Source organism: Squalius cephalus (assembly GCF_949319135.1).
Source record: "Squalius cephalus genome assembly, chromosome: 15".
Classification (NCBI taxonomy): Eukaryota; Metazoa; Chordata; class Actinopteri; order Cypriniformes; family Leuciscidae; genus Squalius; species Squalius cephalus.
In genome coordinates, this window is record NC_137136.1 from 20,040,711 (window position 1) to 20,057,254 (window position 16,544).

Here is a 16,544-nt window from a genome sequence, read left to right on the forward strand (position 1 = left end):
TTTTTGCCCCAATATTATGTCTTACAGCCAGCTCTCTAACCATCTTTATTTTCACCCTTTTTCTTTCTCGCACATCTGCTTTGATTTAATGCTTTTGAAGCTGCCCTATCAGCTGCTCTCTCTTGCCTCATAAACAGTCCTCTCTCTTTTCTGTCTTTGCGACTGTAACTCCCACGCTCTTAATGTCATTAACAGGTGCTTGTCCAAAATAGACCCCTTGCCCATACGCGCACACACGCAAACATCAGTGGATCATCTGACATACACTCGACTTTATTTCCCGCACACTTGCAAAACTTTGACCTACACTGAAAAATTCAAAATCTATTCATACGTAGAAAAATACTCTTGCTTGGACCATCTAGTCACGCTTAAGCTGTCATGCATTCAAAATATCTTCAACTTGATTGCATGAGCCCCAGTCCCACTTTTCTCCACCCTCCACTTTCTCTTTTTTTCTCTCTTGCGCTCTTTGCGTCCCTCCTTCTCCTACTCTCTCAGTTGAGTTTCATGTATCTAGTCATCAGATCTGCACTCACACAGAACAGGTCAGGATTTGATTGCTCTCACTGTTGCTAAAGCTTGATGGCTTTTCAATGCACTTACTGCACACATGTATACTGTCATAGTTTAATAAAATCTGTGACACAAACCTTAAATTTAGTAGTTTTGTGTTGTGCAGCTGATTAAATGATGTATTTTATTATGCTCTCAGGAAGAGTGATTGCACATTTGATAACATTTTGCGAACTTATTTTTATTTATTTATTTTTCTCTAAAAATCTGAATCTAAAATGTATGGATGTATTGATATAAGTATAAATGTATTATTACTGAACTGCTACAAGTGTAAATGATTTTGTATATTAACATGAATTTTAAAAAATTATGTATAATTTAGTATTTTATTGCATCACATAATCACACCACTGTTAAATATGTGACTAGTTATGTTTGCATATGTCTAACTGTCTGATTACACTATAAACATTTAGGCAGTTCCAGTGGTCTGGATGTAATTTATTGTCATGAGAGATGTTTATACATGGCTTCTGGAGTCCAAATCATAGATATAGTGTTTGAGTTTTGGGGTTGAAGCCCTGTAACTTTAAAATGACGGTTTCTTTCATTCTTGCTTACAAAATTGTCTCTTGACTGAGATGTGAGCCCCTTAGGAATGGGTCTAGACTTTTTCCTTTTGAGGCAACAACATATGGCAAAGTATAGTACGCATATTACAGAAGCGTAACTGTTTTGAAGAAAGTTTTGACAGAGTCGGGGTAATTTAAAGAGCTGCGATGGAGATGATCTTGGTGGGTTAATTATAGCCTGTTACATTTCCAGGTCATGTTTAGTGTTTTGACAGTCTGCTATATCTCAAATGACTGTAACTTACTGTAAAATGGCCCCAAAAACTTACTGAAGAACTAGTTTAATATCTGTGTGTGTAGTCACACAGCAAATTTCTCAGTCTGGATTTTTAGCTTGTTTTCTGATATAAATTGACTTAAAGCTAAATATATGGATCTAAGTTGATTTTTCTCACCTCGTTTGCATTTTTATGTTTTATGCGTATTGTATTAAATGTAAGATTTCAGTATGTTTTTGAAAGAATTATTTTATACTCAGCAAAGCTAAAACTTTTTTTTAACAAAACAGTAAAAAGTGTAATTTTGTAAAATATTACGATTTAAAATAACTTTTCTATTTTGATGTGCAGTCTTCAGTGTCACATGATCCCTCAGAAATCATTCTAATATGCTGTTTTGGTGCTCAAGAAAATTTGAGTGTTGAAAATTGTTGTGCTGCTTAATATTTTTGTTGTAGTGTTTTTCTGGAATAGAAAGTTAGCATTATTGATGTGAAAACGATATTTTACATTTTGTAACAACATTGTAAAGTGATCAGCTGACTTAACTTCAAAAAGTGAGGAAACCCGTTGCTTTAAAGTTAAGTAAATAAACTTCATGAGTAACAGAAAAAATTAAGTTATGTGGAATTGTCAAGTTCACATAACTTAATTTTTTCAATTATGCATGAAGTTTGTTTACTTAATTTTAAGGCAATGTGTTTCCTCGCTTTTTGAAGTGAAGTCAGCTGATCACTTATTACAGAGAATGTAAAAATCTTTTACTTTGTGTAAAACTATCATTGCCTAAAAAAAAAAAAATTACTAACTTACTGACCCTAAACTTTTGAACGGTAGTGTATACTTAAAAAAAAAACAAAAAAAAAAAAAAACGATTTGCCTATGGACTAAGAAAAATAAAGTTAGTTCAATATATATTCTCTGAAAACAAGTATTAAATATAAAGTGATTTTGCATAAGTAAAGTGACCATGTTTTAACTTATTTTAAATGATCATTAATACTATTGAGTCATTTATTTTTGCTGTGATGCTAAAATGCTAATTTTTGTTAAGGACTATATTTTTAAATAAGATAAAATAAGCTAATTCATAAGTATATGCCGTGACGTGTTTGTGAGTGCTATGATTTATAATGCTATAATTTTGGCTATGGGCCACATGCTTATTTCTTGCCTTGCTGTGGTCATATTGCTCCTGTGTGGATGATTGGCTTCAGTGAGCCTCGTCCTGTAGTACTCCCTCCCTGTACGGGGATCGTGATAACGACTTTAGACCCTCTGTTGGTTTGCCTGTCACACATGAATTAACACCTACTGCTCCTCCTGGCTCTTCTTTTCGCCTTCATTCTCAATCAACCTTGTGTTTCATCCCTCAGTCTGTTCCTCTTCCCGCTCTCACATCTTTTTTTAGAATAGCAGAACGCCGCACACCTTGAAACTCTCTATCCACAGATCTAATAGTTCTCTGTACACATAATGCTTGGGTATTTATGAGGCCTTAAAATTGCACAGATCAAACAGGCTGGGCTAAAGTGAGCTGGGTTATGCGGGTATGTGTTGTTATCTTAGAGTCGCATCTGGCATAGCTAATTCTTAGACAATGTGACCTAGTCGTGACCCATATTAACGCTCTCTGAAAGCGAGCTGCCTGTTTGTTTATTGAACAGAGGACAAAGGTATAATGTTGTTTTCTAGGTATTAGGGATGTTCGCTGTGCCACTTAATTTTAACAGCAAAGAAAAAAAGTTCAGTATGAAAAGTGCATTGTTGAATGTATACTGCAAAATGTCTTGTTTTCCAATAAAAATATAAGTGGGATAAAAAAAAGAAAGAAAACCTATTATATATTTTTAGAACAAGTCTTAATATGCTTTTAAATAATAATTTTATAAATATTTAAATAATTTAATAGATAACTAATTTAATTAGAATTTCTTAAGTTCTAATTTTATTTCTAAATTAGAAAGTTACAATAAGGCTGAGTTTGTTAACATTGGTTAATGTGTGATGACTGAACATAAATAGGATATTTTTTAATTATTATTAAATTAATTTTTGTGGTAACACTTTACAATAAGGTTCCATTATTAACTTTTAATGGATTAATTAATAACTAACATTAACTAACAATGAGCAACACATTTGTTATAGTATTTATTGACTTTTGTTCATTTTAGTTAATACAAATGCAGATGTTTAGTGTTAGTCCATGTTAGCTCAAGTCCATTAAATAATATTAACAGATACAACTTTTTATTTTAACAATGTATTAGTAAATATTGAAATGAACATGAACTATGGGTTCATGTTTACTAATGTAGTTAACTAATATTAACAAATGGAACCTTATTGTAAAGTGTTACCATAATTCCTGTTCATAATGCTGTTGTTGTAAATTCATGATACATAATGCATTTTCTAATGCTAACAAATTCAACCTTATTATAGAGTTAGAATGAAATCAGTAAAGCATTAAAATTAGGTTAGAATAACAAGTATTAATTAGAAGTAGTAAGCATCTATACTATAGTATCTTGAAGTATCATTGGCAAATTGTTTAGACTGTAGATCTCTTTATCCTTCAGTCTTTCTGCTACTTTTCATGTACTGTCTTTTGAAGACTTTTTTTGTTTTTTGTTTTTGCAGGTTCATCAAAAAGAGGAATACATCTTCTTTTCATGGCTCTATAAGGCCTAAATCCAATGTCTCTCATCAAGTCGTTCTTTTCATCTACTGATTATTCCTGTCTAGTTTGTTATCAAACCTTCTCGTGTTTGTAGGCGTCAGTTAATTCCCACTCTACGTTCTTCAGAAATGACCCCCTGTCACTTGAATTTCTGGCACGCCGGTTTCTTTTTAAATCACAGAACATTGTAATTCTCTATCATTTCCTGTTCTTTTTTGAGCTTTCTATTAATATACTTCTCTGCGTTCTCATTATCTATCGGTCCAGCAAACTCCAGACTAATCTCTCTAGTTTCCTGTGTTTTTTTTTTGCTTTAGTAATTTTTGGTTTTCCCCTTTCTTGACTTTGCCTCTGGGTGTTTTCCTCTCTCATTGCCATGTGGTCCAACTTTTTCATTGCACACGAAGAGGATGGGAGAGGAGGAGCAGGGTTGGGTGGAGCTGGCGGTAAGATGGGGCGTGCAGGTCAACGGCCGAGGGCCCCTCGAATGAGTGACAGCCAGGAGGGCAAGATCAAGCTGGCATTTTTTATCGCCCTCATAGGCGTGACTCTGGCGGTACTTGGCATGGGCACAGAGTTCTGGGTGGAGTTATCTGAGCCAAAACACTTCAGGAACAACCAGACGTGTGAGATGGCACATTATGGCCTTTGGAAATCATGCGTTCGCACACTATGGGTGACAGATATTGACCCGGAGAGAGAGAGCTGTGGACCTGTAGAATTGCCTGGAGGTGAGAGCACTCGTTCTCTCTATCTAACATACTCACTCAATCACTCAATAGCTGCGTTTACATGGACACTAATAATCCGATTGTAATCAAACTAGTAGCACAGTCTTCGGAATAGAAAAGGCAAATGTAACCATGTCATTTAAAATGAATTGGCCAAATCCAATTAAAATTTCTTTTGGATTGTAAGGGCTGGTGTAAACACTTAATCAGATTGAAACCCGAAACTGGAAAGTACTGCGCATATGCAATGACGTAGAAATGCCGTAATGATGTATGACGCGTGGAACAAGCTGTTGTTGTTGGTGGAGCAGGAAGACATCCCACCTAGTTACAGCCTCAGAAGTCACAAAGTCGTCATCTGATTGGTTAAATTCTACAGGATTTCCGGGAGGACGGGTGTGTCACGTTCTTTAATGGTCCACCTGGAAACAAAGCCATCATGATGCCAAAACTTATGGAATAAGAAAGCCATTGAAAGCCACAACCGTGACAATCATCAGCTAAAGGCTGGATTTTCATAAGTATGTGAAGTTCGCAGGACCATTGTTGCAGAAAACTTGCACAATGTTTTTGATTGATTAATTCATTAGATGCCCTGTGATTGGTTGCTTTACATGTCAGTCAGGCGTCCTCTTGGGTGGCAGTGATGGAGTCCAGATGGAGTCCAGATCAGTCTGAAGGTTTGGCAGTGCGAGACCAGGTCCACCAGTACTTTGCTTCAGACTCTCATCCACAGATACTGTGATTTGGGCGCTAGAAGGGGTGTTTTTACTGCTTGATAAATATAAACGGCACAGCACAATGGTTCATGTGCTCGTCGACCTGAAATAGATAAATATTTAGTCTGCTCTTTAAAATCAAGGAAAGAAGCAATATAGGAGAATAGTTAGTATGCGCAAACAGCGGGAAACTATATTCGTGCAGTGTGCGCATGTCAAAAAATCGAATCTGATTTGAAGCTTGTGATATATAAACCCGCACTTCAACCCCTTCGCTTTATTTCGTTTTCATGTAAACACTATGTTCCGATTCATTCCGATTGGAAAAAAAACAACCTGTCCATGTAAACGTAGCTGTCTATATTCAGAACAGCATACTATCATACTTCTCAAACTGCAGTATATGGTAGGATATAGTATGCAGATTTTCTGTATGATGACCTGCTGCATACTGCATCCCACAATGCAATGTGCTTGAATATTAACATATATGCTGTGAATTTTAACATCTGTTTCTTAAATCGACTCACTGTTTAAATATTTTATATATATTCTTTTATAGAATATTAAAAAAATTAGTATTTAAAATGCAAATCAAATTTTTTTCGTTTCCAAGATATGATAATTGCGCACATCTATTTCATTAGTCACCATAAAATCAAAATGGACAATTCTGAATTTTAATGGAATATTGCAGTGTTTATTATAAATGATTTATTAATGCACATCATAATTATGATTTTTTAATTCATGTGCACTTGTAATCAATAATTAAAATAACTTCCCCTCCCACTCGCAACAACATCTCTCCTCTGATGACCTACTTACTGTCGTGAGGGCGGGACGACCTGTCACTCACATGACATCACAGCAATAGCAAACCACAACGATCCAATCAATTCCAGGTCAAAATCAAGTTCCACCCTACATTTTCACTTGTTCGAGAAGCTGTTTTACTCAGATATACGTCACAATAGGGATGAAAAGATAATGGCAACTTCCGTTGCATGCATCATTAAACATGCAGCATAATGAGATCGTAGACAATTATGTAGCATAATGCTGTTTAAAACATTTCTTGTTGCATAATGTGTTCTGTTTTACTTACTATTTTTAAAAAGTTGTATGCAGATTAGAGTGTAGAATTCAGTAGGCAGTGTGATAGAATTCCATTCTCAACATAGCCACCATACGCGTTGCTCCTGGGAAACTGGAGGCTGACATCATGAGATAAAAATACTAATTAATAAGGAAGTATGAAGAAATGATTAGACTTACTAAATGCATAAACAAAATCTGGTGTGTTTTTACACACTTAGAGTTTTAGAGTTTTAATAATATAATGTATTGTTCTTGTATCATGTATTGTTGGAAATGTGAACACATTATACGGCATACTTATATGTATGTATCTGGGTTAGCTGGAGGAACAGATCATGCATAATTATTTTCAAAGACACAAAGCAGCATTCAGCTCATGTATAGCAAAACAGTGATATTATTAATGACGTTTGACTTTCTAAGATGCCGTAAGAGAGGCTTAGTTTATCTAGTTCTGGTTGGTGATATTCATCTTAACTCTCATATAACAACACGCATAAACAGAGAGCCAGAGAGTTTCATTCGCCTCAGTTTGTACGACTCAGAGAACTGTGATGATGTCTCTTGTAACCGTGCCATTGGTCCGACTGCCAGATCTGTTAAGGAACAGTTCCACTCTCTACTTGAACCTGTCATAACAGATCATAACATGACACCCCTTTAGCTGAGAATGCACAACTGCACTTTTTTTGGCCTATTTTTCCTGGCAAAGTTAGAAAGATTTGGCAAATTCAGAGAAAAGGGCAACTAGTTTGGTTTCTGCTTTGAACATTTAAATAAGAGATAACAAAAAATTCTCAGTAGTTGTAACGTTATATAGAGATGACCTGCTTTCATTCTCGGTTATGACTTCCATGATGCATTTTTAAGAAATCTGTTCAATATTACATTACCAGCTCTATGCTAATCATATCTTGTGCAGCTCTCAGCAGTGACCTTACTTGACTGTGTGTGTGTGAGTGTGTGTGTGTGTGTGTGTGTGTGTGTGTGTGTGTGTGTGTGTGTGTGTGTGCCTCTATTTAAATTAGCCTGTCAAATTAATTTATATACACACACACACACACACACACACACACACACATATATATATATATATATATATATATATATATATATATATATATATATATATATATATATATATATATATATATATATATATATATAAAATCTTTAAATTATATTTTATTTATCTAAGTATAAAGCAAAATGATTAAAAAACACAAATTTAATCATGCCCTGACCCGTACATAAATAAGTGTGGCCATAAAAATGAATCTTCATAACATTTTGAAAATTGAAGATCAACTTTTTTTGACAGTGTCTTAAAATGTGACACATATATTGAGATATGCGAAATAACAGCAAGACAAAAACATCAGTCTGACTCATGTGTACTTAAAAAATAGCATAGACGGAGAATGCGAAAATGTGTTCTGTGTGAACTGACCCTGAATCAATCTCGAACAAATTGACAAAAAATAGATTGCCGTGGACTGTAGGTCAGTAATAGGTTTATGCTCACTGACGTGAAAATAAAAAAACAAACAATATATTGACTTCTAAAGACACTTTATTTATGTCTAGTTAAAGCGTATTCGTGTATATATATATATATATATATATATATATATATATATATATATATGTGTGTATACATATATGGATGTTTTCCTAATCATCTAATTAATAAATTAACATCTAATAATCTATCCAGGGCTGTAATTTGAATAAATAAAAAAAAAAAAAATTTCCAATGAGGGTAAGTTCTGGAAAAAATATGTGTATGTGAGATGGGTCACAGTTATAGCAGAAAGGTCAGTCATATTGCACAAGGAAAAACTGCAGTCTGACTGCTGCCTGGTTGCAAGTCTAAATATAGAAGACATGAGAGAAAAATCTGGAAATACAAGTAGACAACAGACAAGCTGCAGAGGACGAGAGAGAGTGAATGTGGATTTTATTTTGTATACATTAACCTGAGTCTGTTCTGCCCTTCATCTTCTCTTTCCATCTGCCTCACTCTCATTCCCTCCCTCTCCATCTGCCTCGCTCTCTCTGTCTCTTGTTCTTTCAGTGCCATATGTGAGAGGGCTGCTCTGTGTCCTCGACACATTAATACACAATGACCCTCACAGGGCTTACAGCAGAGAGCTCAAGTGCCTTTTTCTGTTTCTCTGGCTGATTTTTATTCTTCACCTCCTCTGCCTCATTCTTCTTCCTCACTGTCTCATTTTTCGCCCTCAGAATCGAACTGCACATTCTTTAAATTCTACACTTCTGGAGAGAATGCTGTCATATTTAAGAAAACGACACAAAAAAGTAAGTTCTTACTGTATCCTCTGCCCTCTTTTCTCTCTGCCTTCTATGTGTCATTTCCCTTTTTGCCCTCTCATCTATTCATTCTCTCCCCTTCCACGCTGTTTCTCTCATTGAAAATCAGTCATGTGTTTCTGTCTCCTCCCCTGCTCCATGTCTCTCCAGCTCTCCACCTCCCATACTGTGTACATGCAGAAGAATTTATCATTCTTGAGTTCCTTTCTTGTTCAATTCTTATTTCAGTTTACATAATTACTGAATGCCCCAACAAAATGCACTGTATACACAAACGTATCTGGGCACAGGTTTGGCTAGGCCAATTAAAGGTATAGTTCACCAAAAATGAAACTTCTGTCATGATTTATTCACCGCCATGTTGTTCCAAACCTGTATAACCTTTTTTCTATGGAACACAAAAGGACACGTTTTGAAGAATTTGTGTGAGAAACAGACTAAAATTTAAGTTTATTTTCACTCTAAATCTCTTCCACCAGTGAACTGTTAGTTTACTGTTAAACTTCTGATCTGATGCTGATCAGTTTGATTCATGGCTAAATCATTCAGACCAGTTTTGTGAACTGGCCGAACTGATTCATTATAAAAGATCTGACTCAAAAGAGCAATCTGTCCATGATTTAGAAATTGCTGCTACTCTTCAAGCATGCCAGTGATTTCCAGTGAATAATGGCTTAAATTTCAGTCTATTGCTCACTTGAAGCTTTTGTATGACTTCAGATGGCTTGGAATATAGCACAAGTTTTATGATAGTGTTCTGTTATTTTAACTGGTAGAGCATGATGCTAGCAATATAAAGTAATGATTTGCTGAATCCAGCCAGCTTAAAGCTCAGATTGAACCTCATTGAACACATTTGGGATGAACTGGAATGCCGGACATGTACCAGATCCCATTGGCCAAAATCAGTCCCTGACCTCACTAATGCTCTTCTGTCTGAATGGGAGCAAATCCCTTCAGCCATGTTCCAGCATCCCAGTGAAAAGCCTTCCCAGAAGAGTGCAAGCTGTTAGGGAGGGCCATTAAGGCCAAGGGTTTTGAAATGAAATGCCCCAGGGTTTGGTTGTCCACATACTTTTGCCTATATTATAAAATGATGGAGACTTTTATTATCAAGTATAACTTCAGTAACAAGTATAACTCACTGCTTGCTTTGTTTCTCTCTTAGGTTTGCATATAACAGGTGCAATATTGGCTTTGTTCAGTTTGTTTCTGATGGTCATGGGCTCTCTGTGCATCACCATGTCTCTCAGTAAGAGTGTGCCCTTCTTCCTCAAGCCTGCAACCATCTGCTTCGTTTCCTCAGGTGCTTTTCAAACACCTCATAACTGCATCCAATGACTTTAAAACACACCAGCACCATTCATCTGCAGTAAAACTGAAGTAGCTAGTTAAGGAGGAGGCTACATTTTATTAAGGCGTCCTGTGAGTCAGTGTTCTAGACTAGACTAGGATTGACAATGGTCAAGTGCACTATGCCCCATTGCTGAGATTCTGAGCCCAGACCTCAACCATAACAATTTCAGGCAAATACAGCTGGCCTTATTTCAGGGTCACTTCACTAGTCAGGCGTAACCACTGATATTCTTTATTTTCTTTTAATTCTTTATTTATTTTTATTTCGAACAACAAAAAAGATACAGTTAAAATAAAATATTAAAATACAAGTATGTTGCAACATACCGAAAGAAAAAAAAACAATATCTATAAAGTACTATAACAATAATAACAATGTTCTAAAAGGAGCGGGATGAAGCAGAAGCTTATTAAAAGCTTATTAAAAATATTAAGTTTGAGTTGTAGAAGATATGTCAGAAACTTAAGGCCCTGGTGTAGTTAGAACAAAGTTTTTTATTCCACCTAGGGGTAAAAAGAAGTTTTAAATACCTTTCGAACATGCCATCCACACTGCTGAGAGCATCATTTAGATGAATATGTAAATATGTGCTACATGTGTTCCTCTCAATGACAAAATAAACACAACAAAAATAACAGTGGTGAGAAAACAGCAGTTAAAGGAGAAGTTCACTTTTAAAATGAAAATTCTGTCATCATATACTCACCCTCATGTTGTTTCAAAGCTGTATGAATTTCTTTCTTCTGCTGAACAGAAAGGAAGATATTTAGAAGAATATCAGTAACCAGACAGTTTTTGGGTCCCAATGACTTCCATAGTATATTTTTTTCCTACTATGGAAGTCATTGGGACCCAAAAACTGTCTGGTTACTGATATTCTTCTAAATATCTTCCTTTCTGTTCAGCATAAGAAAGAAATTCATACAGCTTTGAAACAACATGAGGGTGAGTATATGATGACAGAATTTTCATTTTAAAAGTGAACTTCTCCTTTAAGAAAGAATCTGATCATAGAGACGTGGATATGTTTGCACCAGCTCCGCAATTCGGCACTCCAGTCATGACACGTTTATTTATATAGCAAGTCATACAATAGATTGCTTTAAAGCGAACAGCTTTGCGGTATAAAACATTTTTTAGAATTGCTTCAGTTTACCTTCAATTTCTACTATAAAGCAGCTCTTCAGCAGACTAAACAGAAGAAATGAACCAGAGAAGATTTCTGCCCATTACGTAATCAGCATGAATCAAAGATAGTTTGAAGGTGTTTTCCAGAAGCTTCACTTTTGAAAGCTGTCATCTGATTTTATTGACATAATCAAAGACCAGTTCGTTCTTTAATTTCACTTGAAGTATATGGGAACTTTCATAGTCCCATGTGTATCGGAGACCAGCTAGTATTCACTGTGCGAGTTATGCTAGGGGCTGCTGTCTTTAGCCTCCTTGTTAAAGCACCTGACTCTCACGCCGGAGACCCAGGTTCGAAGCCCGCACAGAGCGGGGCGAGTAGGACCTGGGTGAGGGGTTACACATGCAGCTCCAAACTGAAACTAAAATAGAAAAAAAAAAAAAATGGCAACAATAGGTTAAAATGTAGTTGCCTAGAGGAACAGTGAACTAATTTACATTAAATGCAATTATATAGAAAACACCCTAATTTATATAACTTGTTGTAGTCTATATATTAAAATGTCCCTTCATCACAGCACACAAGCTGTTACAAGCTAAAGTCAGAAGCGCTTTTGGCTAATTTATCAACTACAAATATAATTTTGCTCCTAAATGTTTCATGTTATATTGAAAAAGGTGAACTGTTCCTTTAATGAAATGATCTTTCATCTCTCCACTTTCCCCAGGTTTCCTGGTCCTGTTGTCCATCGTTGTTTTCCACCAGTCTGTGCTGGCTTTATTGGCAAGCGATCACAGTATCCCTCTCCATCACGAGCTGTCCTGGTCAGTGGCGTGTGTTGGCTCGGCTGGGGCCATTCTCATTTTTGGAGGGCTTATGTTCCTGTTGCTTTCCTTCCCCAACAACCCCCTGGATAAATGTTTTCGTCAGCAGAGCAGTAGTGATACCTAGCTGTCAGAAGGACTGCCAGTGAGTTAAGTAGCAGAAGACCTTTTATACTCTTATGCTGCTTGTGGAGATTAACTGATGTTATGAAGGACTCTCAAAAGCTAATGTTCATAATGTTTTGCAATAATCTGCATTAGAATTGCTTATGAATACGATTATAGACCTTAATACACATACAATGAATTTGAACTGATATTTCTATGATGGCTCTGTACATAAATCAGTGACCAACATATCTGTTTACTGTCTTTAAAGGCTTCATTTACACAACATGCTGTGCTATTATGCATTGTTCAGTTATCTGCATTGCTAATTTGTATAAGAGACCTGATTTATTTACTTGCTATGTAAAGCTGACTTCTGACTGATGGTTTCTGCAGGTTGTAAGTGTGAAACTGTTTCTTAAAAAAAAATGCCATCCTATCTATGCTTCAGGCCTATTCACACAGAACAATATCTATAAAGATAAATATAAGAAAATTAGTATCCACACCAATGCGTAACATTCTGCTTATTATATGTGTGCTGCGGTTTTTAAAAATGCTTGAGCTTTTTGAAGCCGAGTGTATTCTGATTGGCTGTCGATATTTTTTTTTATCATTTATCAGCTGTAAAAAAGAATATTCCAACAATATCCTTCCTGTGTCGTTATCCATGTAGCTGTGGTGTGTACTTCCCTATTCTCATAGAATTAGGGCCCATTGACCAAGAACGATAACTATATTAGCGTCCACACCAACGCATGATAACACTCTGTTTATTATAAACAGCGTGCTGCAGTTTTTCGACTGTAGCTTTTAAGTAAGTCTTCAAAGAGCTCAAGCAATTGAAAAATCGAATCAATTGATCAAATCAGTTGTCTCTCTTTAGTTAGCAACACCCAACTTCCTACAGCACAATCAATTCCCGAAGGAAGAAATCAAATTCCGCTCTACATTTTTCTTATTCAAGAAGCTTTCACTAGAAAAGATTATCACAACTTCCGTTTCATGCCAGCTTTATAGTTGGGTGGATTCTGATTGCCTGTCAATGTTTTTATCGTGTATCATCTCTGAAAGTAATCCCAACTATATCGTTCCTGTGTCGTTATCGTTATAGCTACGGGACTTCTCTATTTTCATAGAATTAGAACATTTATTAAAACTTTATAGTTATTTTTTTTTGTGAATGGGCCTTTAGAATGATTATTAAAACTTTGTAGTTAAAGTCATATAGTTATCGTCATTGGTGTGAATGGACGTTAATGGGGACTGATGCTTAACAGGGATTTCCTGGCTGAAAATACCAGCTTTCTAAGTTGGTGTATGCTAGTTAGTTGTGGCTTGTGAACCATCATAGCCATACTGTTTACTAGCAAAACTTGGCAGGTAAGCTTCGTTGACCAGAATTATCTTTATGGTGAAGCTGGTGACCAACAAAGTCTTAGTTAAAAAGCCTAATGGGGACATCAGCACAATATATGCTGGTGACTAGCTACAGAGATCCCTAAAAGTAACATTTTTGGACACATTTAAAAATGTGAAAGTAATTTTGAACATCTATTGATTTATAAACCTAGCAACTTTTTGTGCCATCTTTCTCTACAGGGTTAATTCACCAAAAAAGAAAAATTCTGCCATTATTTACTCACCCTCATGTTGTTCCTAACCCATAAGACTTTCGTTTATCTTCTGGACACAAATGTAGATCTTTTTGATGAAATCTGAGAGCTTTCTGTCCGTCCATAGACAGCTAGGCAACTACCTCTTTGACGCTTCAAAAAGTCCGTAAAACTCAGGGTTCTCAAGTCTCACGCATTGGCCGTGAGACACACGCAATTCAACCAGTTCACACGCTCACACGCCACACCGTGTATTTCTCACGCTGAAAAGGCAATGCCAACCAAGTTGTCCTGCAAGCTTTATATATAACGTTGTATACGAGGCGCAGGCACACAAAGTGAAGTTTACAGCCGCCAGCACGTATCTCGGTCAGATTGCGTTCGTTACTAGGCAACATAGATGCGCGAACACACGGAAGTTAACGGAACATTCTCGGCCACCATACGTTCGTTACTAGGTAACCAAGAACATCGCGCGAACACACGTCATGATGGAGAAGGTAAGTTGTAAGAAAGCTCGTCTAACATTTTTAGGCTAGAAGCCTAGAACATTTAATATATAGCCCATCGTATACATTATTATTGATGCAGTCAAAAACTCTACAACTACTTTGCAACCAGGCCAGAAGCTTTGGCTCAGTTTGGCTAGCTTATGTTATCTGAAACTAATGGAAATGTTAGTGGGTATGGGAAGGAATGAAGATGTATTTCTTCATTTTATTTTAAATTAAATTTATTATAAATCATTATACCATTTCGACTAGACACATAAAAAATGCAAAAAGATTAGTTTTTCCAAACTGTTTGGCACAATTTGTTATATTTTTGTAATTTTTGTATATTTGTAATTTTGAAATATAACATTAAAGAGTATATTTGATGTGATGAATTGCTCTGTCATTTATCAGATTTACCAATTGTTATAATTTCAATTTGTGCTGGTTAATTATGAACAATGGGTAAAATTGGGGGGCGGGGCTCCATTAGGGCTCCTCCCCTAACCGCATGTGATCTCACTCCAAGCTTTTGATAAAACTTGAGAACCCTGAAACTGTTTAGTCCAAATTTTCTGAAGAGACTCGATCACTTTATATGATGAACAGATTAAATTTAGACTTTTATTCACATATAAACATTGATCAGCGAACATAAACAGAAGCTCAACCGAACCTGCTTGTCGTGCGAGAACAAACCTCATTGGTTCTTGCGGAAGCTCAAACATGCTGCGTAACACATGAGAATGAACCTCATTGGTTCTCACAGGTCAAGTGAACATGCTTGAGCTTCTGTTTATGAGCTTCTGAGCTCATAACTGATGTGTGCGTTGATGAATATTTATATGTGAATAAAAGCCTAAATTAAATCTGCTCATCACATAAAGCGATCGTGATCTAAAAGATACTTAAAAAACGAAACCGCTCAATTCATATGGATTAGTTTTAAGATCTCTTTTTTGAAGCGTCAAAGTGGTAGTTGCGTCGCTGTCAATGGAGGGACAGAAAGCTCTTCTATTTTATCAACAAGGTATTCATTTGTGTTCTGAAGATGACCGAAAGCCTTACAGGTTTGGAACAACATGAGGGCGAGTAATTAATGACAGATTTTCATTTTTGGGTGAACAATCCCTTTAAAATAAATGCTGCCGTTTGATATTTTGCTATATAATGTAGTATTTATGCATTTAAATGTCCAAATATTTTTTGGGATCACTTTATACTGGTCTTTTCTGCTGGGTTTTCAATGAACAAAGTAATCAGCAGATTAGATATCATAGATTTCAATGCATAGATTTAATTTACATTATATAAATGTAAAATGATGCTTAATACTATACATATGAAACCGATGTGTGTGTGTATAAAAATGATGAATGAAATGTATTGATGTGGATGATACCGTTGAGCCACACTGTTATGTAAATAATGTATTTATATTGTACTCCAGCCGAAATGAGAGCACCTTGTCCTTGTACTGAAGATACTGTCCTTCACTGAACTTTCTCATCTCCTTCTTTCTTATATCTGTTCTTCACTTGGTTGTCTGTGCCACTCTCTATTCATCACGCTCTTACTCCTTCACTAGTTTTGCTTGAGGATTAAATCTCTTTCACCTAAGACAGTCTCCTGCACTCCTTCCCTCGCTTGTTTCTTAATCTCACTCCTTCTCTTTTGCCTCTCGCTCGGTCTAAAATTAGTGCATTGCTCATCTAAGCACATCATGTTGAAGTGGATGAGAAATATTATCCTGGTATGTCAACTATGCCCACCCTCGACGTTCTCTCGATGTTGATCGTTCTTGGGTGTCTCCGAGGGTTTGGGTGGAGCTGCTGTTTCCCTGCGTCTGCCGTCCCGTTCCTCCCCTCCCACCCAAGTGTTTGTGAATACAGTGTCAGAACATTTGGGAAGTGAGGAAAGGTCTGAGCCTCAGTAATCTGCATGTCTCTCATCCAGTCTAACTAAAGCCTCCATCCTGTGCAAAACAATCTAGATATCCACAAACCGCAGAAATGACAGGTGGCGAGTGTGTTCCTGGAGCAACCGTCTCGACATGTCCTACTGTATGCTTTTAAT

General features: G+C 36.3%; 1 protein-coding gene across 2 annotated transcripts; it reads left to right on the top strand.

Moving 5' to 3' along the window:
* The first annotated feature begins 304 nt into the window (after positions 1-304).
* On the top strand, positions 305-16,088 carry cacng6b (calcium channel, voltage-dependent, gamma subunit 6b). Of its 2 annotated transcripts, XR_013823770.1 has the most exons (6): positions 305-548; positions 4,016-4,786; positions 8,854-8,928; positions 10,109-10,246; positions 12,154-14,136; positions 15,016-16,088. XR_013823770.1 is itself a non-coding variant. In XM_079895461.1 (5 exons), exons 2-5 carry the CDS (start codon positions 4,432-4,434, stop codon positions 12,375-12,377), a joined length of 792 nt encoding a protein of 263 aa, XP_079751587.1. In that variant the 5' UTR covers positions 305-548; positions 4,016-4,431; the 3' UTR covers positions 12,378-16,088. The 2 variants fall into 2 exon arrangements, 1 of the variants encoding a protein (XP_079751587.1); XM_079895461.1 differs by having other exon boundaries at positions 12,154-16,088.
* The last annotated feature ends 456 nt before the right edge of the window (positions 16,089-16,544 follow it).

Excerpts from the sequence above, each read along its gene's own strand:
- cacng6b (XM_079895461.1), top strand. The coding sequence starts at position 4,432 with ATGTGGTCCAACTTTTTCATTGCACACGAAGAGGATGGGAGAGGAGGA. Across the intron at positions 4,787-8,853 it reads ACCTGTAGAATTGCCTGGAG|AATCGAACTGCACATTCTTT; the intron begins GTGAGAGCACTC and ends TTTCGCCCTCAG. Across the intron at positions 8,929-10,108 it reads TAAGAAAACGACACAAAAAA|GTTTGCATATAACAGGTGCA; the intron begins GTAAGTTCTTAC and ends TTTCTCTCTTAG.